Raw genomic sequence first — 25,574 nt, forward strand, 5'->3', positions numbered from 1 at the left:
CATTTACCTTCCCGCCACAGCGGTACCTATTTATCTACTTGCACTGGCATGCTTTTGAACTGCTAGGTTGGCAGGAGCTGGGGCAGAGCAACGGGAGCTCACCCCATCACAGATATTCGAACCAGTGACCTTCTGATCGGCAAGCCCAAGAGGCTCAGTGGTTTAGACCACAGCACTACCTGCGTCCTCTCTAATGACTGAAGGATAACATGAAAAGGGTACAAGGAGGGAGCTACAGAAATGCTTTTTTAAAAGGGGGCTAAGTGTTTCCAAGAACTGTGGTTGCAGTGGGGGACTTGGGGCTCTCAAATTTCAGCAGTGCCCTGTGTGGCACACCCTGCCTCTCACAATCCATTCTGCAGCATTGCATGTGGTGCTCTGCAGTGTGGTGCCAAGTCGCTGTATCCTAAAACCACCCCTGGCGGTTGGATGGAAAGATGGTAGAGCAATGAGTTGGCAGAAGGTGGTTGTGGAAGAGAATGGAACAGCCAAGGTGACACATTTTGCCTATAGAGAGCGTATCCTTATGGAAAGCTCTCGGTCCAGTAACACATTATTGAACAAGGTCTCGCTAACTGGGAATTGACTGTGAGCCTCCGTATTTGAATCCCCAAGGGAAATTTCTCCCACAACACATGTCTCTTGAGAGAGAAACTATTCTGCTTGACACTCATGGGAAGTTTCCTTTTTCCTACTGGCTAGGATGCATCCCAGAGCAGGACATGGCCCCAAATGTCCTCCATTCAATCCTCTAATACCTTTCCGTGTGAAGGGTGAAACAGATCCTTTTAAATTCTCAGAGGAGTTCCACTCAAATCAACACCACCCTGGGGAAATCCAAGAGGTTAAAGGATTACCTAGCTCAGGGCCAAGCAAGCAGCAGGCGGCCGCAGTGAAGCTGACTTTGTAACTTTGGTCACAGCCAGAGGTGCAGAAAGAAAGAATTTCCCTTAGGGATTGAGGGGTGGGGGGCAATTCAGCTCAGTTTTCATTTTAATGCAAAGCTACACTTCTGAAAATAATATGCAAACCGAACTGCAGCTACCCTTTGAAGTTTAGCAAATTGAGTTGATCCGTTTCCCAACCAAGAAAAAGTGCACAGAACTGTGCATATTGGGGAAGTGTGCATTAAAAAAAATCATACATTGTTGAAAATCTACAAAACACACTACGTTGTGAAAAATTGCCAGATTCCTATGGAAAGCCCATAAGCCGAACCTGAGTGCAACACTCTCCCCACTTGTGATTCTCAGCAACTGAGAATATCAGGAGGAATCTTGAAATGCATCTGCTCAGAAGTTTAATCACTTACCTTTTAGATCTTTTTGGCTTCTATGTTTGCTTGACCAGAACAGGATATGCATTGAACCTGTGTTCAGTGGAATGTATGAACAAGCCTAATTTCCCCCTCAAAGATGAAGTGTGCAACAGGTGCCCCAATTCTTCTCTGCTTTGAATTGAAATCTGAACCAGGGAATAATCTCCAGTTCTCCTCTCACCCACACAGCCCCCAAATCCTTTTATAAAATAGTTATGCTGCTGAACTTGCAGTGATGTGACTATTCAGAGGCATTTTGTCAGGTTGCACAGATTGCAGAATGAGCCACAAAGTAACTAGTCACACACTTGAACGTCATCTGTTTTGTAATCTCCCTCCCTTCGCTTACATTTTTTATTCCACAGCTCATAGTGGCATACATGGTTCTCTCTGCCTCCTCATTTTATCCACAGAACAACCCTGTAAGGCAGGTTAGACTGGCCCAGGATTGTTGGTTTCTGTTTATGCCACTGTGCTTGGAGTCACAAGACTCTGTTTTGCATACCAGACATTCCAGAGTGTTGGAAGTCTCACAGAAGACAGGAGACGGATGTGACGTTACTGGTTTCCTGTTCCTTTGTTTTCCAGTTGCTCTCTGCCTTTCACAGAGAGAGCATATATATTTCTTTTCTGTCTGCGTAGTTAGAAATAAAAGCTAGCAATGTAGCTCAAACTTCTCGTCTCTTCTGCTGCTTTGATACTCTGCTGAATGGGGAATGTGCCTGGAGCCTTATCAAAGGCTCAGGTCGTTAATCATCATCGGAGGAGATTCCGAAGGCTTGACCGGAGGAGTAGCTCGGTCGTAGCGGAGATTCCGACAAGGATAACCCAGCAAGCTTCATGGGTAAGTGGGGATTCGAAGCTCAGTCTGTGAGGGCCTAGTCCAACACCCTAACCATTACACCACTGATCTAGCTATCCAGAAAGTGGGAGGAGCAACCTGAAATGCTTACTGTCTTTTTAAGAGCGACCCGGGAACCAGCACCACTCTGAACACAACATGCACTGTGGCAGAACAATCCCACCTGTGTAGATGAGGATAGATTTCTCAAGTCAGCTGTTCGGACTCCGCATCTGAGCAATCCGTCCCACTGGAGCAATTGCACAGTCAACCCATGCCGCAAGAATATCCATATGTATTGCAACAGTTTTGCACTGGGGATTTGAATTTAAAATTTACAGGGAAATGGAACTTTCTGCAGCTACACCGAGATGTGAAGCCAGCTGCATTCCCAGTCATTTCCTTAAGGAAAACTAACGGTACTGAATTCTAAATTCCATGCGCAAGCAACGTTTGAAAAGATCAACCCCAGCCAAGTGAGCATCCCAGCACCATAACAAGCCATGCTTCTCTTTGCTGGCACATAGAAAGATGCCTGATACTGAGAAACACCATAACGGGGAATTTCCATAATGGGAAAGAACAGCTGCTTTGCATGTAGAATGTCCCAGGTTCAGTCCCCAGCATCTATCACTGAGTTGCAACCCTTCTCCTGATTTCCCTTCTCAAAATGAATTCAAACAGAGATTAAATGAATACAGATGTGTGTGGTGTTATTTCAGTTTCATGCATCAGAACCAGAGTCTTCTTCTGGGTTCCACGCCTTAACACTGCAATATAGATTTTGGGATTCTGAGCAGAGGAACCCCTTTTCAGCATGGTTCAAATCCACCCATTTGAGCTTCAGCTGATGCTCAGCACTGGGTGCATTTGCTGAAGGGTGTGATTTCTTTTTTCCCCCTTCCCGGCTCCAGGTTTGAGCAAGGGATCCTCACCCCATCCAAGACACAGGAAGCGCTTGCGGATGATGCGGTTTCGCAGCCTGCCCGTCACAGCCATGTAAGATTGCCAGGCTTCAGTCAGCACCCAGCAGAAGGAGGAGAGGAAGAAAAAGTGGAGAAAGGCGGCCACCAAGGTGCATATCACCTGGAAAAGTGTGAGAGAGAAATGACATGTGTAAGAAGAAGGAGGAGACAGTCAAGGGCAACAGACAGCTGGACCATAAGAGGTAAAGCAAGGGTCAGCAAACTTTTTCAGCAGGGGGCCAGTCCACTGTCCCTCAGACCTTGTCAGGGGCCGGATTATATTTTGAAAAATAAAATAAAAATGAACGAATTCCTATGCCCCACAAATCACCCAGAGATGCATTTTAAATAAAAGGACACATTCTACTCATGTAAAAACACCAGGCAGGCCCCACAAATAACCCAGAGATGCATTATAAATGAAAGGACACATTCTACTCATGTAAAAACACCAGGCAGGCCCCACAAATAACCCAGAGATGCCTTCTCGGTAGTGGCGCTCACCCTGTGGAACGCCCTCCCACCAGATGTCAAAGAGAACAACAACTACCAGACTTTTAGAAGACATCTGAAGGCAGCCCTGTTTAGGGAAGCTTTTAATGTTTGATTTATCACAGTATTTTAATATTCTTTTGGAAGCCGCCCAGAGTGGCTGGGGAAGGCCAGCCAGATGGGCGGGGTATAAGTAATAAATTATTATTATTATTATTATTATTATTATTATTATTATTATTATTATTATTATTATTATTATTAGACACATTCTACTCATGTAAAAACACCAGGCAGGCCCCACAAATAACCCAGAGATGCATTTTAAATAAAAGGACACATTCTACTCATGTAAAAACAAGCTGATTCCCGGACCGTTCACGGGCTGGATTTAGAAGGCAATTGGGCTGGATCCGGCCCCAGGGCCTAAGTTTGCCTACCCATGAGGTAAAGGGACAGTATGCCACAATAACTTCTTAGGCCGAGTCTCTTGTTTATTTATTTTTTAAACACACACACACACAAACCAAACAAGCCATTTTTATATAACAAAAAAAAAAAAAAAAAAAAACAGACAAAAACCACTATCTGACCCCCCTCCCAGTGTTTTAACGGGTTGCTTTTACGCTTGCTTTTAGATTTGTAAGCCGTTTTGAGCAACTCCTTCCTGGAGTGGAAATGTGGTGTGGAAGTTCTAAAAATAATAGAAACTGGCAGCAGGAATGGCGAGTGTCGGCGGAGGGCTGGTGCCAAGCCATTATGAGCCGAGCCAAATCTCAGCGGAGGCTTGGCTCAGCTCGAAATGGCTGAGGGATTTCTGAACCGAGGAGTCTGAATTATGAATGCTCCATTTCTGAACTTTGCTGCTTTCACTATCTAGGTTTCCCCGAGGGCTGCCAGCTGGCTCTGCCTGCATTAGAATATATAAAGATGAGGCCTATCGGAAGGAACTCTTACTTCGGACTTCGCAGACGAGTGATGATGAAAAGGAAGATGCTGATATACATTTTCTTATGCATATAGGAGAAAAAGAAGGGCCTTCCACTCCCTGTTCCATTAGCTAAAATGGGATGTAAGGCTTTGGCATTGAGGAGGATAATTGTTAGAGACGCACACTCACTTTTGGACAAGTCAAAGGCAGCCCAGTCTATGCAAGAGCTGCTGGGATACCTGCCTACAAGACATCAAACACAGGTGAGTATTTGGTTTGAAACAGATTCATAGAACAGAATCATAGTGTTATGTTGCGGGTGAACATATCAGACGACACAGCGATTCTTCGAACAGCTCTTGTTTATTCACAGGCCAGAACAGAACTGAACTGAAGGGTTCAGCCAGCCTGCTTATATAGAGCTCCACTACAATGCAACAGTAACCATTTTCTGTAACTATCCAATCACTGAATGTCACTTTCAATCCCTTATTTGCATATGTGGACCTGAGTGAAAACTATCTACAGTATCCCCCTGCTGGCCCTGCAGGGTGAGAACTTCAGTACATAACACATAGAATCGTAGATTCTGGAAGGGATCCTGATGATCATCTAGTCCAACCCCCTGCAATGCAGGAATATGCAGCTCTCCCATACGGGGATCGAACCTGCAACCTTAGCATTATCAGCACCATGCTCTAACCAACTGAGCTATCCTATGGGTATCAATACCAAACCAGCTCCAATCCAAACATTCTGGCTTAGGCAGTGGCTGCAGCCATGACTCCTTTCCCGGGATTCTAACCCATCGAGGCCCTTTCCCTTCTGCCTTCAGTAGCAAAACCTTTTCTTGTCCTTTGAAGCAGGCGGCGATGCTTGGCCAAGCGTGATTTAATAATCAAAAAGGCTGCCAAGCTACAGCGGAGAGAGAGAGAGAGAGAGATTGGCTAGGCGGGCGCCTTTCTTCTCCATCATCCCTTTTGTCTAATGTGACCAGGAGCAAAAATATGCATCTTTTAAATGTACTGCTTTCATCTTCAAAGGCTCTCATAAATGCAGAGAGGGGCACTATTCACTAGGGGTGCACACAGGTGGAAAATGTGTGTGTGTGTTTGTCAGGGGAGCAGGGACGCCATAAAGACACAGAGAAATGGAAGCTGGAACAACAACAAAAGCACTGCTAGCTGCTAAAGATGACTCTACACCAGTTAGAAGTTTTAATGGTGCTCTCTCTCTCTCTCTCTCTCTGACACACACACACACACACACACACACACACACACCACACACACACCACACACCCGAATTAATCCAGAATGCAGCAGCTAGACTGGTGACTGGGAGTGGCTGCCAGTCCTGAGAGATCTGCATTGGCTCCCAGTACGTTTCCGAGCACAATTCAAAGCGTTGGTGCTGACCTTTAAAGCCCTAAACGGCCTCGTTCCAGTATACCTGAAGGAGCGTCTCCACCCCCATTGTTCTGCCCGGACACTGAGGTCTAGCGCCGAGGGCCTTCTGGTGGTTCCCTCCCTGCGAGAAGCCAAGTTACATGGAACCAGGCAGAGGGCCTTCTTGGTGGTGGCGCCCGCCCTGTGGTACGCCCTCCCATCAGATGTCAAAGAGAAAAACAACTACCAGACTTTTAGAAGACATCTGAAGGCAGCCCTCTTTAGGGAAGTTTTTATTGTTTGATGCTTTATTGTGTTTTTAATATTCTGTTTGGAGTCGCCCAGAGCGGCTGGGGAAACTCAGCCAGATGGGCAGGGTATAAATATATTATTATTATTATTATTATTATTATTATTATTATTATTATTATTATTATTATTATTATTATTATTATTGCAGGGGCAATGTGAACTGCATTGAAGGAAGTGGGCAGGACTCTTTTCATTCCTCTCCTCTCCAGGTATCTTCATCTTACGGGGGGAAAATCTCCCTACAAAAATCCATTGACGGAAATAAAAAATGAAGCAACCCTTTTGCTTGATCACCTTCAATTACGTCTTTATCCTTCTGTCTCTACTTTAGTGCCACTTTCCCCAAATCAAGATGAGTCATTAATCTGATTGCTTTGATGAAGATCTATTCGCTTGGGTGAAGCTGGTGGCAGATCTGCCCTACCAGCTATTTCTCACTTTTAGATCGATGGTGATTGACAGATTTCATCGAGAGCTGTCCATAATTTGAACGCCCTCAAAAGAAGTTGGCATAAATGTCTGATACGGAGTTCAGAATATTTTATTTATTTATTCCACTCATATCCCACCTTTTCTTCCAAGGAGCTTGAGGTGGTCACATGGTTCTCCGGCTCCTTATTTAATCCTCGCAACAACCATGTGAGGTGGGTTAGGCTGAGAGGGAGTGACAGGCTCAAGGTCCACCCAGGGAGCTTCATGGTCGAGCAAGGATTTGAACCCTAGTATCCCAGTTCCTAGTCCAACACTCTAACCACTACCCAACATTGCCTCTTTGCTCAGCTTGTGCCTGGCTTTTCTTCCCTTGCAGCTGAGAATTTAAATCGACCCAATCTGCACATCACATTAAACCGTTGTTTAAAACAAACCATGGTTTAATGCTGATGTATTAAACTATACTTTGATGTGACCTGCAAACCTGGTCGTTGTTACTTCTGCTGTTATTTTGTTGGTCAATTTGCTCCTAATGGTTGTTGATGACACTGGAAATGCAGCAAGCTTAAGAAAAGTCAAAGGGTTAGTCTTTCTGTCCGTAACTGACCTCTGGAACGTATAGCTACAAGAATGCTGAAGCAGTGAGCATTGATGGGCAGGATTCACCTAATGTGTCCTAGCAGCAGAAGCTCTAAACAAGGAATTCTGCTCACAGGATGGGACTTAACCCCTTCTCTTCCCACCACATGTCTCTCACTCTCCCAAAAAGTTGTTCTGGGGGGATCAGGAAGAGGAGAAAGGGGATCATTCCATCTGGCAAGCTGAAACTGCCTTTGACTAATTAAACAATCTTTTTTGGGGGGGTTACAGGTAGGTAGCCGTGTTGGTCTGCCGTAGTCGAAACAAAAAAACAACAACATTCCAGTAGCACCTTGGAGACCAACTTAGTTTGTTATGGGTATGAGCTTTTGTGTGGATGTTCACTTCTATTGTTTTTGTTCGGCACATTGGTGTGTATTTTGTGTGTGTTGTTTTTATATTGTAAACTGCCCTGTCGGCAGTTCATCGGATGAAGGGTGGTATAGAGACGGATTGAATGAATGAATAAATAAATGAATGAATGATGCTATCCACTTAGCGTGATGTTGAATTCCACCCAATGTCTCGTAAATGGGAGTAAAATATTTTGTGGAGGCAGATGGCTCCTAACCACGGTAGCCAAAAACAGCTACTTCCATGTGCAGTAACTGACTGCTAAATTATTTTAAACACAGTGTCCTTTCTAGGCTCCCAAGTTGCAGTTTGGCCATGCACAGATAGGATGGGGATGTTGCGTCCTACAGAGCAGGGCCAGGACCAGAAAAGTCTGGTAGTCCTGTCAAGGCTAGTGGTAGTCCAAATTTGGTAGTCCAGTTCAGGTTGGTGCTGCCAGATCCAGCATACATCTCCTCCTCCCTCCTCCTCAGTTGCCTAACAGCCCTGCTTTTTGACAGCCTTAAAATATTTGGGTTGGGGCGATTTGGGGCTACCTCAACATATTTCAGCCAAATCCCATATGGGCCCAAATGGGCCCAGTTCAGTTTGAAATCCAGGCAGAGCACAGCCCTGATATTCACCACCAACTCCATTCTTGCAGACACTACCCAGGCCTTGAATCTGCATCAACTTAAGGACTGCTTTGCAAGATCATTTTTCTCTTCTTCTTCTTTTGTCTGTGTGTCCACAATAGCTATTGTTCAAAGGTATGCCGTTAAAGTACATGGAGGTTCCATTGAGCTCTAATGGCTCATAGACCTTCTCCAAATTTCTCCAAAATGTTTTTAAAAGCCATTCAAAAGCTTCCACAACATTTGGAATATGCTCCCTCCTATTTACCTACCTAGGCAATGCGTGTGGGTTAGGGTTTCTTAATTAAGGTCAGCAACTGGCTCCAGGCTTGGTGTATGAAAGGGGTGCTATGGAAGAGCAGAACATTTATTAAGTGGAACATTCTCCTCTGCCTCCCTTTGGTCAATCTGTCTTTTTGAATTTGAGAGATAAAAACCACTGAACCTCGCAAACTGGTCCTGTTCTTGCAGGAAAGTGCCAAGGGGACTGGGGCGGTGGGAGTCAGAGAGAGCTAACTCTAGGCAGAAACTCAAAATGCATCACAGCTGAAGTCTCTCTCCTTATTCTTCTTAGAAACAGTAAAGATGCTCCCCGGATTCTCAAAGGTGAGACATGTGTAATTTTACCATTCAGTGGTACGTTCAGAGAACGAAATAATGAGCCGAAGGAAAGCAAATGAATGTCTCTCCCTGGGAGTTCAGCTATCGTAACAGCAGCAGCAACAAAAAACCTGGGCAAATTCCTACCTTATTCCGGGTCTGGGTTTGCCCAATCAGGATGAGAGCGTTGGAAGATATGATGGAGAGGCAGAAGTTGATAAGGATGACGGAACGTTCGGAACGGATGTACCTACAGAAGACAAAGAAAAAGGTAGACGGAAGGACAGAGCCTTAGATCCATAATCTGCAAATTGTCAAAAGACTGATCATGGGAATGGGGAAATCTGCCAAATTCAATTTCACTCAATGCCCCACTTTTTCTGATCTTAAATTCTCCACATTTTTTTGAAAAAGGACTTCATGAAAATCCTTCTAGTGAGAACTTCTCCTTGTGCACATTTTGTACGCACCTTTACATGGTATACACTTTCTTGGAAAGCAGTTTCTCCTAATGCAATGCTGTTTAATGCACACTGTGCCCACCTAGTACATGCATTTCTGCACACATTACTAGGCTGGAACACTGCACTACAAAATTTGGAGAAATACGAATTTTGAAAGAAGCCTGTGTTTCAGTCTGCATATCCTATTGGAAAGTGGAAATGAGGTTGTTATACCTTTAGACGATGAACTGAATTGAATTCCCCTGCACCATCTCTGGCTGTGACCCTCATGGGATCTGTTAGCTTACAGACCCAATTCAAGGTGCCGCTGTGGATTAAACCACAGAGTTTAGGGCTTGCCGATCAGATGGTTGGCATTTTGAATCCCCGTGATGGGGTGAGCTCCCGTTCCTCGGTCCCAGCTCCTGCCAACCTAGCAGTTGAAAGCACGTCAAAGTGCAAGTAGATAAATAGGTACTGCTCCAGTGGGAAGGTAAATGGCATTTCCGTGCGCTGCTCTGGTTCGCCAGAAGCGGCTTAGTCATGCTGGCCACATGACCCGGAAGCTGTACGCCGGTTCCCTCAGCCAATAAAGCGAGATGAGCGCCACAACTCCAGAGTCGTCCGCGGCTGGACCTAATGGTCAGGGGTCCCTTTACCTTTAACTTAAGCAAGGACCATCTCCTTCCTTACAGACACACCCAGAGATTAAGATAGGCAGAGGGTGCCTTCTTGGTAGCTTTGCTGCCTTCCATAGCATTGTGGCTGGCAGTTTAGGGGAGAGTTCTCTCTGAGGCAGCTCCCAAAATATGGAATGCACCTACAGCGAGGAGGCAAGGTGGCACGTTCCTGTTTTGCCTCAAGCAGCGAAGTGGGAGGTGCCACCTCTGGATATAGAGGACCTCATCTTGGTTTCAAGGCACAATGCTGGATGATTTTCAGTTCCTTTCAAGCCCCACATTTCTGTTTGTTCTGTCCTACTAAGGGTTGGCAGCTGGTGGACCTCGGGCCAAATCCGGCTGCAGGAAAGCAGCCAGCTGGTCTACCAACTCAAGGAAGTTGTTCCTGATACTGGCTTGAGTTGACAGCTGCTGCTGCCGCCGCCACCACCACAAAATTACAGCCAGTGTAATTTCAGCAGGACTTCAGGGAGGAGAGGGAATGGAAACTGCACAGTTGTGCCATGTTGTGCTTTTGGGGGCAAACACACAGAGGGAGCTGCCGCAGCACAGGAAGGCTGGGGCAAACTGACTCCTTCTCCCGCTGTAACCCCATAACGTTACTTGTAATATATAGTGTCAAGCCAGCTAAAATGGCATTATATGCAAAATCTTGTGTTTAGATTAGCTTTCTGCAGTGTGAATGTGCATGTGAATGACTTTTATGATTGTGGGTTGTATTCAATGCTCTGTGGGCACAGTTCTGCAGGTGCAATGGGACTTCAGTTTCCTCTCCTCTCCCTACACTTCCTTAACCCTCCAGAACTGATTCCTTGGGTGCACAGGAAGCTGGAGAGGGCCAGATAACAGGAAGAGGAAGCTCCATTTACACATGAAACCCATTGCACCAGCAGAGCTCCAGAACTGGATAGAGCCCAACCTTATTATTATGTGCATCAATGACATGTTGCTTGCAAAACAACAACAAACTAACAAACAGTCTGGAGGGGCCCATAAATGGAAGCAAATTATCTATATTTTGCTATACAGTGGTACCTCTGGATACGAACGGGATCCTTTCTGGAGCCCCGTTTGCATCCTGAAGTAAATGCAACCCGCGTCTGCGCGTGCATGGGTCGCGATTCGCCGCTTCCGCGAATGCGCTTGATGTCATTTTGAACGTCTGCGCATGCGCAAGCGGTGAAACCCGGAAGTAACGCCTTCCACGGAGCGCAACCCAAAAGCGCTCAACCTGAAGCAACTTCAACCCGAGGTATGACTGTACTGAAAAAAAGGACTTTTGTAAGTTATAATAGACAGCGATTAAGTAAGCCACCCAGAGTGGCTGGGGAAACCCAGCCAGATGGGTGGGTGAGGTCTTCTTCTTCTCCTCCTCCTCCTCCTCCTCCTCCTCCTCCTCCTCCTCCTCCTCCTCCTCCTCCAGTGCATAGTTAAATTATGGAACTCATTCCCACAGGAGGCAGTGAAGACCACCAACCTTTTAAAAAATATTAGACAAATTCATGGAGAGGGCTATCAATGGCTACCGGGCACGATGGCTCTGCTCTGGCTCCACAGCTGGAGTCAGCAACACTTCTGAATTCCAGATGTTGGAAACCATGCGAGGGGACAGAATCCTGCTTGCTGGTTGGCCACTGTGAGAATAGGATGCTGGACCAGTGGGCCACTGGCCTAATCCAGCAGGGACTTTTTATGTTACTGGGTTTCAGCTCGGCTTGCTGGGTCACATGTGATTCACCATTCCAAATGAAACCATTATCCTACCTAGATGTATAAGGGATCTAGACACATGAATGTGCGCGCGCACATATGCACACACACACAGAGAGGAATCCACTCCCCATCCCCCACCCCAAAGATCCTTGCCTCTCTGCTGCCTCTCTGTTATTTGTCACTGCTGGAAGCATGTCCGCGGTCCCCTGGGTCTGGACATAGATCAATCCGAAGAAACGGTGTCAGCGGGTTAAGCTTCCCGCTGGCTGTAAGCCTAGAGGAGGCTGCAAAGTGGCAAAGGCTGCAAAACCTCGGATTATTAAAACGTGAGATTGTAGCTCAGCCAGCCAGCGGCCAGTTGCAACTAGGATCCAGGGCAGTGACAGATGCGTGCTGCTCTGAGCTGGAAGCCCTCGGAAATATTGGCTGCGGAACTGAAGAAGGGGTGAAAAAAGCCCCACTCCTTGTTCACTGTGTTTTTCTTCTGTTTGCTTCATGGAATAATCAGCTGTCCTTGGTCCACGTGGCTCAGAAATGTCTACACTGCCTGGCAGTGGACGTGCCCTGGAGATGCCAGCGATAGAACCTTGCACCTTTGATGCGCAAAACAGATGCTCTACCACTGAGCTATGCCTCTTCCCAATGGCAATGATGCTTTACCCAGGAGTAAGGGCAGGGGGGCTTCCATCTATGGCTGTTGATGGGGGCATATATTCTCCTCTGCAATTCTTTCTTGGAGGACACCAGCCACTAAGAGGAGACCTGTTTGCACCTGCATATTTGTCTCCCAGATTTAATGAAATGCCCTCACAATTTTGGAAGGACGGAAGCAGACATGGGAGACCACTCCAACTCTCAACCATAGAAACATTTTCTATTCCCAATTCTAGCTCCCCAACTGTGTTGTATTGTCTTATTGTGTGTATGTGTGGTGGCAATCCCAGGTTTGACTCTGTGTAAAATGAGCACGGGAATAGCAGAATAGCCCTAATGGGTCAGGCCAAAGGCCCATCTAGTCCAACATCCTGTTCTCACAGTGGCCAACAAAACTGGGAAGTCCGCAAGCAGGACTAGACCGCAACAGCTCTCTCCTAGTTGTGATTCCCAGAAGCTGCTATAAAGAGGAATACGGTGATTGATGGTGGAGGTAGAACACAGTTATCATGCCTAGAAACCAATGATAGCTTTATTCTCCACCTGTGCTGGACTGGGGGTAACCTGAGTAATGAGGTCCAGGTCCGATCCCGAATCCAAGGGTTCCATGAGGAGTCAGTCCGACAGGGCCAAGGCAGGACAAGAGGCAGGAAACCAGGTGAGGTCAGGCACATGATCTCAGACAGGTTCTGGCAAACAGCAATGTTGCTCCCGCAACCTGGGGTGGGGTCCAACAGCCTTTTATCTCTGTCAGGGTAACGTCCGGTCCTGATCCCCCAATGACTCACCTCCCTGTCCCTGTCCCTGTCCCACTCCTCCTGCAAGTACTCAGGTCTCTCCTTCTCTCAGACCTCAGTCTCTGCAGCTCAGGAGACGTTGGCTGGTACTAGATCCAGAGGCCACCTCAGCCTCTCCTGACCCAACTGGTAGTGGAGCAACTGTAAGTGATGTCCCAGCTGAAGGCAACGAGGTAATTTCCGCATCTGGAGCCAGGGCAGGCTCAGGCCCCTAACTCAGCCCAGCTTGTGTTTGCTGCAGGGGAACCTGTGCAGACTGGGACTCTTCAGGATCAGACTTGGTTCAGATGCTGCCTGAGGCAAAGGATCCGGTGTGGATGGAGACTCCTCTGGCTCTGAGTCCGAGCCTGAGTCCCAGGCCATCATACCACCAGATGGATGGTCCCAGATCCACAATGTCCTTCCCCATGGATAGCCTTAGCTTTAGATGATTTCTATCTGAATGTAAGAGCACTACTAGATCAGGACAATGGCCCATCTAATCCAGCAAACTGTTCTCATGGTGGTCAACCAATGGAAGACCACACACAGAATCTGAGTACAACAGCACTCTTCCTATCTGTGGTTCCAACCCTACGGCCTCCAACAGTGGATTGGGGTGGTGGCGCATAGCCTCTATGAATTTGTCCAATCCTCTTGTAAAGCCATCCCAATTTGGAGGCGTTCACTAAATGGATAAAAATAAAGTCATGGGCTAGTGGGCAAGAGAAAAATGATTAAGCAACTCTTTCTGACATTCCTCCACCCAGTGCTGCTTCTTGGTAAACAGATGTGGTGATGTTTGGGAACTCTTAGGAAAGTTGTTATCAGAAGTGATGAGAGTTGGAGGTTAGTAACATCTGGAGGGCCTCAGGTTCCCTCACCCCTACTTTAGTTTTATTCAGAACACGATCACTATTAAAGCTTTATTGCCAACCATGGGCCTGATCCATTCGGTGCTGGGAGTTCATAGGGTATCCTAAGCTACACACACCTGCACTACAACTGAGGCAGAGCCCTAGGCAACACACTGCACAAGTGGTTTTGCAATCTCGGACAATCCAGTCATTCAAACCTGGACAATTAGCTGATCATTAGAGCTGAATAAATAAATAAAAGAATATGTATACCTGTATGAATTGCCGCAGAGCATTAGAGTGTGCTGTAGACATCGCTAGGAATGACGAAAAGTAACTATAGATTTATGGTTTCAGTCAGAGATACAAATATGCAAATGAGACTACGTATTTATGAATGGAGGAGAGTTGAACCTTTACCTCCAGACTGAGATGTATATGATTATCAGAAGCAAGAGAGTCAAGGAAGACACTCCACAGCCTACGATTAACGTGACCGAAGGGACGAGCACTTTTTCTGTGTTCTGAAAGAGAGGAAATAAAAACCATGAGTATACTTGAAAGAGCAGGTGACCTACATTCTGCAAGATATTTCCTGGTGATGATATGGTAATAATAATTCAACACACGAGATTTCTGACCTGGATATTGTAATTCTGATTCTGCAGACATTAATCCCAAACTCTCCTTCTGTTTGATTCTGTCTGATTTACCTTCTTTCAGGGAGGGGGAAAAGCTATTTTGTGGTCAGCATGCACAAAGTTAGTCAGAAGGGGTAGTAGCTGGATGCAGAAACTCACAGGCAGTGGTAGGTCTACTTTGAGGAGTTCATTGCCTACCAAGGGTTTCTGGAAGAAAGGATATTCTACATACTCCTTGGAGATTCTACAGACATATGGGTGATAGGAAAGCTGGAAATCCCATAGACATAAAATGATAGGCTCCACACACTCCTAGAATTCTTTATTCAGAAATTCACCGATCATTCTTTTGAGAAGAGTTGAAGTGGCCAGAGAGAGACCTTTTAGATAACTGCATCATTCTAGTTCACAGAAGAACTCCAACTCAACCATGGGGAAAAATCAACACGTTTGTAATGGGCTACACAATGTCAGGATGATTTCTATGCATGCAGCAGCCATCATGGATGTGACAGAGCTTTAACATCCGATGTGACTCAGTTAGTGGAGTCTATTCACCTATTCAGCTGCAAGTCACCGAGCAATAACTGCGCAAACGATGCGTGTGGAAATCATGGAATCACAGAGGTGGAAGGACCTCAAAAGTCTATGAGTCAAATTCACCTGCCAATGCAGGAAGTCAACTGAAAGGTGGACAACCAGCCTTGCTTAAAAACGTCAAACAGGGAGCAGAAGCAAAGCTAGGCATTACTGAGCACCTGCCAAGGCCCATTTATTTATTTAGTTGCATTTATACCCCTCCTTTTTCTCCAAGGAGCTCGAGGTGAGGAACAGAGTTCTTGTTCCTCCTCATTTAATCCCCACAACAATAACCCTGTGAGAGAGGTTAGGGAGAATGGCAGATGAAGGTGATGGACTATATGGAACTGGCGGAAATGACTGGCAGAATCCGAGACCAGGGAGAAGAGTCGGTGGAAGAAGATTGGAAAAAATTTAAAGTCTACTTACAGAAATACTGTAAAATTAATGAATGTTAGAATGATGTTGGATAAGAAGTTAAGTGGTTTTTAGCTGTAATGCTATAAAGGAATATGAAAAAATGGATTATTAACAGGTAAAAATTTAATGTTATAATACTTTAAGATTAAAGACTAGGACAAACAAAGAGGGAAAGGATTTGCTGAACTAACAAATTGAACTGGAATACAAAAAAGGGAGGTGTGAGGAGGTCCGGGAAACAAGCAAATGAAAGATAAGTAATGGGAAGATGGAATTGTTTTTAACTATTTTTATTTTTATTTTTTGTATTTTTCTTTTTTATTTTTTCATTTTGTAATCTTTTGAAAATCTTAATAAATATCTTCTTTAAAAAAAGAGAGAGGGGGGTTAGGCAGAGAGGCAGACCTGGCCCAAGGTCACCCAGTGGCCAAGTGGGGGGTTGAACCCTGGTCTCTCAGGTCCTAGTTCAACACTAACCACTATTATTATTATTATTTTTAAAGTGGGTAGTTCTTTTTTAAATAATTTTTTCTTAGAGATTTAAACAAAACATATTATCAAAAAAAATCACATCCCTAATTTCCCCCATTTTTCTCCTTCCCTCCACCCTCCCATAAAGGACCTCCCTCCCCCGACTCCCCTCAGTTCCAATCTTTGGTTTCTCTGTGAATACTGTTCTCTGCATGCTACAAAATTGTACAAATCCTTAAATTGTCTAAGTGATTATTGTCAATAAAGAGTTTGTGAGTGTTTATTCAAAACCTGCCAAGGAGTCAAATTCACTTTGTTGTGTCATCAAGTACTTTGTAAAGGGTTCCCATTCATCTTTAAAGTCACAGTTGTCCTTGTCCCCTTGTCCCAGCTTATGTGTCAATTTTGCCAGTTCTGCATAATCCATCAGTTTCTCTTGCCATGATTCTTTAGTTGGAATTTCTTCATTCTTCCAACCTTGTGCTATTAAAACTCTTGTGGCTGTTGAATATATTTTTCAGCTTTTTTGGCAGGTCTTTTTCCTACAATCCCTAACAAAAATGCTTCAGGTTTTTTAAAATAAATGTTAGATGGAACATTTTCTTCAATTCGTTGTATATCCTTTCCCAACATTTTTTGATTACATTGCAATCAATTACAATATCAATTACATATGATAAAATGTCCCCTCCTTCCAACATATATTTGAACTAGTTTTGTACATTTTCCCTAACTGCACTGGTGTCAAATGCCATCTATACGTCAACTTCCCTGCAGGGACGGCGCTTCTCCTTCTCTTGGCTGCATCTGCCTGCTGCCTCCAAGCACCCAAGCCATGGCTAGAGTGAGGAAAGGCAGCAACATTTGCCTCATGTTCTCCATCAGAGGCTGGATTGGACCCAGAGGAAGGAAGAGGGGAAGTGACTGGCATGTTCAAGTCTTTTTCAAACTTTTTATCAGAACCTCAAATTGAAGATGCGTTCAGAAAACGTGTACAGAGTGAAAGATTTCCCACCCGGCAATGTGAAAACTGAGCAGTGCAACCTTTCGCTCTTCTCGCGGCCAGGAAAAAAGAAGAGAAGAGAAAAATACATTCCGCGGGTATAACAAAGCAAACTCGCTCACAGCTGTGCCTCCCTGACCAGCTTAAACAACCAGCTTAAACAAGGCTTATGATATGAGACTTAAGGAGCTAAACTCTTAAGACTTAAGCTTAGGAGGCTGAGGGGTGACGTGATTGTGGTGCAGATTCATGGCATGTGGAAAAGCTGTGAGACGGAGAGAACGCTCTGGCCTTCACAAAACTCAAAGGGGGCTGGAGCAATCTGTGGTTTTCTCCCTCTCCCACCCCCACCCCCCAGTTTAAATGCTTTATTGAAATACATAGATGACATACACAATGTGCCAAGATGAAAACAATCATAAATCTTAATATGTTTACAAAAAATAGATTTAAATTAAATTTATAGAATCTCTTTTTTTTCCTATCTTTTTTGCTAACATAGAATAGACTTCCTATCATTTCCCAATGCATATAACCTTTCTGGTGATGAATGTACTTATCACTATTCCCTTATTCTTTCTGTATTTTCTAATACCTTCTTACAACAATTTGTACCTTTTTACTTGTTTCTTAACAGTTCGTTTAGACAAAGGTCATTCAGACGCTGCCGTTGACATTGTACCACTGTTATTATTCTGTAGATATCCCTTGTTCACATCCCATTTTTGAATAAATGATTGTCTTGCATTACCTCTTAGTCCGTTGGTCAATTGCGCCATTTCTGCATGTTCCAGTAATTTGCACTGCCGCTCTGATATGGAACTGGAAAGGGGGGAAAGTTCCAACCATATCAGAGCAGGGCTGGAACAATCTGGGTTAACTAACCTGTGACCCTCCAACTCAGCATAACTGACTATTGGTCATGCTGGTTGTGGCTGATGAGAGTGTATGGGTGTGCATTTTTTTTTTGGGGGGGGGGGATGAAATGAAATTGACAGAGAATGGGTCCCAGCATGGTGTGGCTTCCTCTCTCACGCTCAGGAGGACCAGCCACTGTACTGCACCATGGCGAGCTCTTTGCCTAGCCTCCCTTGTGTGGCGATCACACAGGATTCCCAGACGTTTCACCGTCTATTGATCCCTGTGCCACTACTTTATTTCTCGCTGCCACCACCCAGGCCCTACCTGGTACAATACTGAGTCCAGTCAGGGTTAAATTGAAACAGAAACTTTTGTTAATTTATTGCAGTTTAACAAGCGTGTGGTTTAATAAACAGTATCAGTCAATTACATTCATGGGCTGCCAATCCAGACCTATAATTTTCACTACCTGCTCTCACTCACTAAACCACCTCTCAGATATTTACTTGTCTGACTAGCCCCTAACTGTTCCTGACTCAGCCTATTTCGTTACACTAACTCAACCTACCCACAACTCTAGCCCAATTCACTCCCAACCAACCACCCAACTCCCAACAAATTCCTCAATGAACTCCCACTGAAAACCTCCCAGAGCTTCTCCCAGAGCTGGTTTTATAGTCCCTCTGACTCTACCCCCTGGGTTTTAATTGGTTAACCTTTTTAACTATTTCACCTCCAGCACTCTCATGTTAATGTCACACCTTGGCCCCTAAACACTGAGGGGGTCTGGCCCCCTGCCAGCTGATATTGGGGGCCAAATACACCTCCACCCCTAGGAATTGGCACACCTGTTCTCCAGTTTCCTGATTTACTTCTTGGTCCCATCACCGCCAACTTACAACTCTTCGTCTGTCAAAGTTCCAGCTAGTTAACTCACACAGATCCACTTTCCTTTGTTCCCATTAATGGCTCATCACCCAGCCTATCGCCTCAACAGAGAAAGCTGGCCTGTATCTTAACACTCGCTGGATCCAAGGGTTCAAAAGGTCTATGCATACAGACTACTTCTCCCTCCTCATCTCAGACTCAGTTGTTTTGATCAAGAACATAAGAAGAGCCCCCTGGATCAGGCCAATGACCCACCTAGCTCAGCATCCTGTTCTCACAGTAGCAACCCGGATGCCCCTGTGATAAGAATTTTAAGGTCTTAGATGTATAATAAATGTTCATAATGCTACGATTTAGAAGCAATGCAGCTGCAAACTGCTAGCTTGAAAGCAAAACATAATGGGAATGTTGGGACTGTCCGTGGGAAACAGAGGGACAGTCTATTCACAGTGTGAAGCACCGGAATTAGCTCAGAGTGTAATATGAGCTGTACAGGAAGTACAGGAGGAGTTTGCCTCTCGACTGCTGGAGTTTGAAGAGAGCAGTCATGTTTTTTGTGATGCTGCAAAGACAGAAATAAAGGCATGTAAATACGTTTCTGTCTATCTCTTTCCCCTGCCGGGGGGGGCAGGAAAGAGGGGGGGTGTTCTTCTCACGCTGAAAAGGATCGCCTATCGCGACCTCTGCCTGGATCTTGCTGGGGAATGCAGGCAGGGAGGTAAACAGGAGATCAAGCCGGGAGCCTGGGAGTGCTGTCAGTGACTGCTGATATAGGCTTGAATTCCGACACATAAATGTACCAACCAAGCATGTACATATGTACATAGATCAGCACAGGAAGACTGACCTGAAACCATTTTTGATTCCCAAACTGACCAAATGTTTTCTCTGCAAGGTCAAAGGAAAACGGAAAAGCTTCCCCATTGTCTTTTCCTTCACAGATCCTGTCTTAAGGGCACATTTAAGATATGAATAGGGTGTGAGCCTGTGACCAGGCTTAGTATTTATCATTATAAAAGACTGGCAAGGCTCCCCAGGGTATCCAATCAAGTAAGCATTTAACAGGTGACCTGCCAGACAGGAGATAAACAACAACAGGAGATAAACAATGCACTCAGATTTCTGCTGTAGACCGCCCTTTCTGTGATGTATGTATGATGTTTCTGGGGATGGTCTTGAACTCCAGGGCAGGCAATTTAAAATGTCTATATTAGGGCGGACACACCTTGGTTCTGGTTCCTCCTCCTTTCCTGCGTGTGAGGGGAGCACCCTGTTGCAACAGATCAATAAAGATCAGGCTTACTAGGTGCTTTGCCTCTCAATATTCTCTGGTTGTCCTCTGTTATTTTCTCCTACCAATAGGGAACCTACGTAAGAAGAGTTTGGATTTGATATCCCACCTTTCACTCCCCTTCAGGAGTCTCAAAGCGGCTAACATTCTCCTTTTCCCTTCCTCCCCCACAACAAACACTCTGTGAGGTGAGTGGAGCTGAGAGACTTCAGAGAAGTGTGACTGGCCCAAGGTCACCCAGCAGCTGCATGTGGAGGAGTGGAGACGCGAACCCGGTTCCCCAGATTACGAGACTACCGCTCTTAACCACTACACCACACTGGCTCTCTCCATATAGAGTAAGGACTCTATATGGGCTCTTGGATACCCCATAAGGGAAAAAAGGGCAGATTTTTGTTTACAACACCCCCAAAGCAGGTTCTGAGCACAACACCATTCTCCCCGCTTCACAGCAACTGGTATTCAGAGACATTACTGCCTCTGAGCATGGTGGCAGAGGATTGCAGAGGATTGCCACCATGGCTGTTAGCCGGCAACAGCCAATAGATCAAGCGGTTCGTACACTTTCTACTTAAAATCAATAAATGCATCGGTTCGGAGATTCTACTGTTTGACCTCTCCGAAGCCCAGGAGGAGCAGCAGCAAGAAAACATGACCTCTGTTTACAACGGAGTAGCTCATCTTCCTTGGCACATGAGATCCTGGGCTCATGCGCCACCTCATTCCCTTACCGCTGTGCATTAGCGCTGCCAGGTTACTTCAAAGTGCACTAACAGGGAGGGTAGCAAGAGAGCGGGGGGCACCTCTTTGTGTCTCCCTCCCCCAGTTCATATGATGCTGTAAGAATGGGGGAGAGAAGGCGGGGGGCTTTCAATCAATGCTTCCAACTAGGGTGGAAGTAATGGCTGCCGCTGCTGCTGCTCCTGCCTGGGGGCTGAGAGCTGTCTCTGCTCTTAAATAACCTGCCTGGGAGCAGAGAAAGATGTTCGGCTTTCGCCTCCCCATCTTTCGCCTCGCATTCCTTTTCTTCTTGCACTGCCCTGCTTGCTTTCCTCACCCTCTATTCTAAGCCATTTTTTATTTATTTCCTCCCGGATCTCAGTTCTTTTCTTCCTTCGCAACGCTCTTCCCATCCCCCTCCCTCCACCAGTGCATGGAAGATGGGAACTCACATGGAAGATGGAGCAAGCTTGTTTTTGTGGGAATGTTCAGGGATGCAGGAGAGGATATATTGTTTGATTATATCCTTTTCCAACTTGTGTAAACAAGTTCACAATTTAGCAGAGTAACATTCCCCTTTCTAAACTCACAGCGGATGTGTTAGCTCAGGCTCGCTAAAGCCTCTATAATAACTGTTCTGGTATTTCCCCCTTGTTGTTGTTGTTTAGTCGTTTAGTCGTGTCCGACTCTTCGTGACCCCATGGACCAGAGCACGCCAGGCACCTCTGTCCTCCACTACCTCCCGCAGTTTGATCAAACTCATGTTCGTAGCTTCGAGAACACTGTCCAACCATCTCGTCCTCTGTCGTCCCCTTCTCCTTGTGCCCTCCATCTTTCCCAGCATCAGTGTCTTTTCCAGGGAGTCTTCTCTTCTCATGAGGTGGCCAAAGTATGGGAGCCTCAGCTTTACGATCTGTCCTTCCAGTGAGCACTCAGGGCTGATTTCCTTAAGAATGGATGTGTTTGATCTTCTTTCCCCCTTACTCCCTCATAAAAGATAAGACACTACGCAGTCTTCTATAAAAGTATAAAAAGAGTTTACTCACATTCTGTTCACAGTCGGATCCCAGAAGGCAGACTTAGCTTAGAAAAGTAACATACACCTGGAAACTATCTCATAAGGAGACAGTCCCTCTGTCCTCTCTTGGCTGCAGGCCAAGAGAGCATCTTTGGCTAAGCAGATATTGCTTCTTTGATGCATGTAGTCAAAGAGAGAGTGGTGGCTGCCCTGCCCTGTGCTTTTGTCGTTACCTGCACAGGTGAGGCTATGCTCACCTCTAGTCACATGCAGAGGAAGTCTGTCCCAGCCCAGAAGGAAACAGGAAGTTTACCTGCTGGCTGGACAAATATCCCTCCCCATGTTCACTCTAGGAATGTTGTACTTGACAGCTCTTGTGTTTCACATCCCACAGTTTTCTCCCGCTCTGGAGGGTAGGACCCAACCAATGGTTTCAAGTTACAAGAAAGGATGTTCCAACTAAACACCAGGAAGAACTTTCTGATAGTAAGAGCTGTTTCACAGTGTAATGGTCTCCTGCAGGAGGTGGTGGACTCTCCTTCCTTGCAAGTTTTAAGATTCCTGCACAGCAGGGGGTTGGACTAGATGACCCTTGGGGTCCCTTCCAACTCAACAGTTCTGTGATTCTATGATATCCTTCTGCTCCATGAATGCATCTACTGTATTTAGATAGTGAGAAATGCTGGTTTCTCCCCCATTGTTACTACTATTATTATTTATACATTATTTTCTCCATTTTCTGTGTGTTAAATTTGCAAATTAAAAAAAATAAGAAAAGAAAAAGGTAGGGGAGAAAGAAAGAAGGAAGGAAGGAAGGAAGGAAGGAAGGAAGGAAGGAAGGAAGGAAGGAAGGAAGGAAGCTCATGCTACTGCCGGTTTTGATGACGGTGAATCTCATTCCCCAAGAAACATAGCTGTCAACTTTTCCCTTTTCTTGTGAGGAATCCTATTCGGAATAAGGGAATTTCCCTTTTAAAAAGGGAAAAGTTGACAGCTATGCTAAGAAACTTTTGGAGAATGCCTACCATTGACAGAGAAATAGGGGAAAACATTTGTGGTTTTTCTTGGTCCACAAGTAGAGCGGAAGATTTTGAGAGATCATTTGTGCACAGATTTAGCCTAAGTGTCAGGTCTTGTCACTTTCCTGAGCGGCTCTATGAGTGAAGACAGATGCAAAAATGTCTAGAGAATCGGTACTTGCTTGAAAGTGCCTTGATCATAGCAGCATGTTGCAGTAATGGAATCTTGTGGTCATCAGTGGACAGTAGCATCATAACAGTGACCCTGTGGTCAAGAAATTTCCTGTCCAGCTGTGATTCCTGCATCACAGGGGGGCTGGACTACATGACCCCAGGGGTCCCTTCCAACTCTACAATCCCGTGATTCTATTATTCTATGTATGGCCTTATCAGCCAATGCTCATAAAAGGCACTACTAGGGAGCAATCCTACACATAGTCAGCTGGAGTAAAGCAAGCCAGTGTAACTGAAGTCAGCGTAAAGTTAACACCAGATCCAAACTCCAATCAGCCGTGGGGCTACTGGAAGCTGAGCAGGTCTAAGCCCAGCAGAGGATAAACAAGCCTTTAAAGGGGCATTGGAATTACACCACCCTTTTCTCCATCTCCACCTTGTCCCCAGAACGTCTCCTTTCCAGGGCTTGCACTGGTTTAAGATTCACCAAGCTCAGCCCAACCCATAGATAGGGGGTAGACGGCTGGTTCCCACGGCCGACTTGAGTCATAGCTCCACCCTCACCCCCATCTGGTGTCAGAAGAGATTTGAGCATGGAGGATGAGAGTTCAGGTCGGGGGGGGCAGAGGGGGACATGTGATGGTGGATCTACACCATACTAGACTGGCAGCAGCAGCGAGGGGGAAGGAAGGAGCAGTGGGCTGGGCTCCTCATTAGGTGCACCAACAGCAACTCAACCACCATTTTGGGATGACCAAGCTCAAATTACGGGAAAAATACGTCCTGTTTAAAATCCGAATCGGACAGCGGAACCATCTGTCGAAAAACAGGGCAATCCCATTTTTCTAGGGACAGTTGGCAACCCTAACTGAAATGTAAAGGTAAAGGGACCCCTGAACGTTAGGTCCAGTCGCGGACGACTCTGGGGTTGCGGCGATCATCTCGCTCTATAGACCGAGGGAGCCGGCGTACAGCTTCCGGGTCATGTGGCCAGCAGGACTAAGCCGCTTCTGGAGAACCAGAGCAGCGCACAGAAAAGCCGTTTACCTTCCCGCCAGAGTGGTACCTATTTATCTACTTGCACTTTGACTTGCTTTCAAACTGGTAGGTTGGCAGCAACTGAAATGTATCTGTAGCTGAACTGAACAAATACAGTGGTACCTCGGGTTACATACGCTTCAGGTTACAGACTCCGCTGACCCAGAAATAGTGCTTCAGGTTAAGAACTTTGCTTCAGGATGAGAACAGAAATTGTGCTCCGGCGGCGCAGCAGCAGCAGGAGGTCCCATTAGCTAAAGTGGTGCTTCAGGTTAGGAACAGTTTCAGGTTAAGTACTTAACCCGAGGTACCACTGTATTCCCACTCTCTTTCCTTGTCTTTAAATGACGCTGATTAAATAAGCATAAAAATGATTAGTCACAACTAAGGTGTCTCAAACTGCTCTGCAGCAAGAAATGCAGAAAGAAGGAAGTCATCAAAATCAGATACAAAAACGGCAATAAACAGAAACTTAAATACTCATCTGGAAATACCTTTAAAAGCAACCAGACCTTCCTTTGTTCCCTGTAAAGCTTTCGGTACATTAATGGGATTGTACTGATTAATTAAAATAGTCACCATCGTCCTTGACAACACGCAGAAAGATAAAAATCCTCCTGGGCTCCCCAGGCGACGTATTTCAGAGCCCATCTCATTAAGCAAAGCTCTTAGTTTGCTCCACTAGAATGATAAGCAAAAGTCTCTTCCCTTTTGCTGCAAGAAGAGGGGCTTATCTGAAGTACCTCTAGGCATTTAGTGACTCCAGCCATGTTTGCCAGCCATACCACTGCTACCCTTTCAGAATTAATTGGCGCTTCCTCAAACAGAATGTGGACTGAATCATGGCTACCCTTCGAAGTTCTCGCTCTCCAAATGTTGTAATACATCTTGCAAAAAAAGGAGGGGAGTTGCGTAAAGATGTATTTATTTATTTATTTGCATTTATCTCCCACCTTAGGGACACGGGTGGCACTGTGGGTTAAACCACAGAGCCTAGGACTTGCCGATCAGAAGGTCGGCGGTTCGAATCCCTGCGACGGGGTGAGCTCCTGTTGCTCAGTCCCTGCTCCTGCCAACCTAGCAGTTCGAAAGCACGTCAAAGTGCAAGTAGATAAATAGGTACCACTCTGGCGGGAAGGTAAATGGTGTTTCCGTGCGCTGCTCTGGTTCGCCAGAAGCAGCTTAGTCATGCTGGCCACGTGACCCTGAAGCTGTAAGCCGGCTCCCTCGGCCAATAAAGCTAGATGAGCGCCGCAACCCCAGAGTCAGTCACGACTGGACCTAATGGTCAGGGGTCCCTTTACCTTTACATCTCCCACCTTTTTATCCAGGGCTTCGCGGTTCACCCCCTCCCCATTTATTTCCCACAACACCCCTCCGAGTTAGGCTAGGCTGGCAAGCAGGCAGGGGATAATTTTATTATTTATATGCCACACATCTAA

At 45.7% G+C, this 25,574-nt stretch overlaps 1 protein-coding gene across 2 annotated transcripts in view; it reads right to left on the minus strand.

Moving 5' to 3' along the window:
* Positions 1–25,574, minus strand: part of ADGRB1 (adhesion G protein-coupled receptor B1) — a 381,963-nt gene that overhangs the window by 61,465 nt on the left and 294,924 nt on the right. For both annotated transcript variants that reach the window (XM_077932693.1, XM_077932692.1), the window contains exons 19-21: positions 14,430–14,533; positions 9,034–9,136; positions 3,095–3,245 (exon numbers count right to left, since the gene is read on the minus strand). In XM_077932693.1, the coding sequence (XP_077788819.1) occupies positions 3,095–3,245; positions 9,034–9,136; positions 14,430–14,533 (358 nt within the window). The remainder of the gene's footprint in view (positions 1–3,094; positions 3,246–9,033; positions 9,137–14,429; positions 14,534–25,574) is intronic.

Source organism: Podarcis muralis, chromosome 8 (assembly GCF_964188315.1).
Source record: "Podarcis muralis chromosome 8, rPodMur119.hap1.1, whole genome shotgun sequence".
Classification (NCBI taxonomy): domain Eukaryota; kingdom Metazoa; phylum Chordata; class Lepidosauria; order Squamata; family Lacertidae; genus Podarcis; species Podarcis muralis.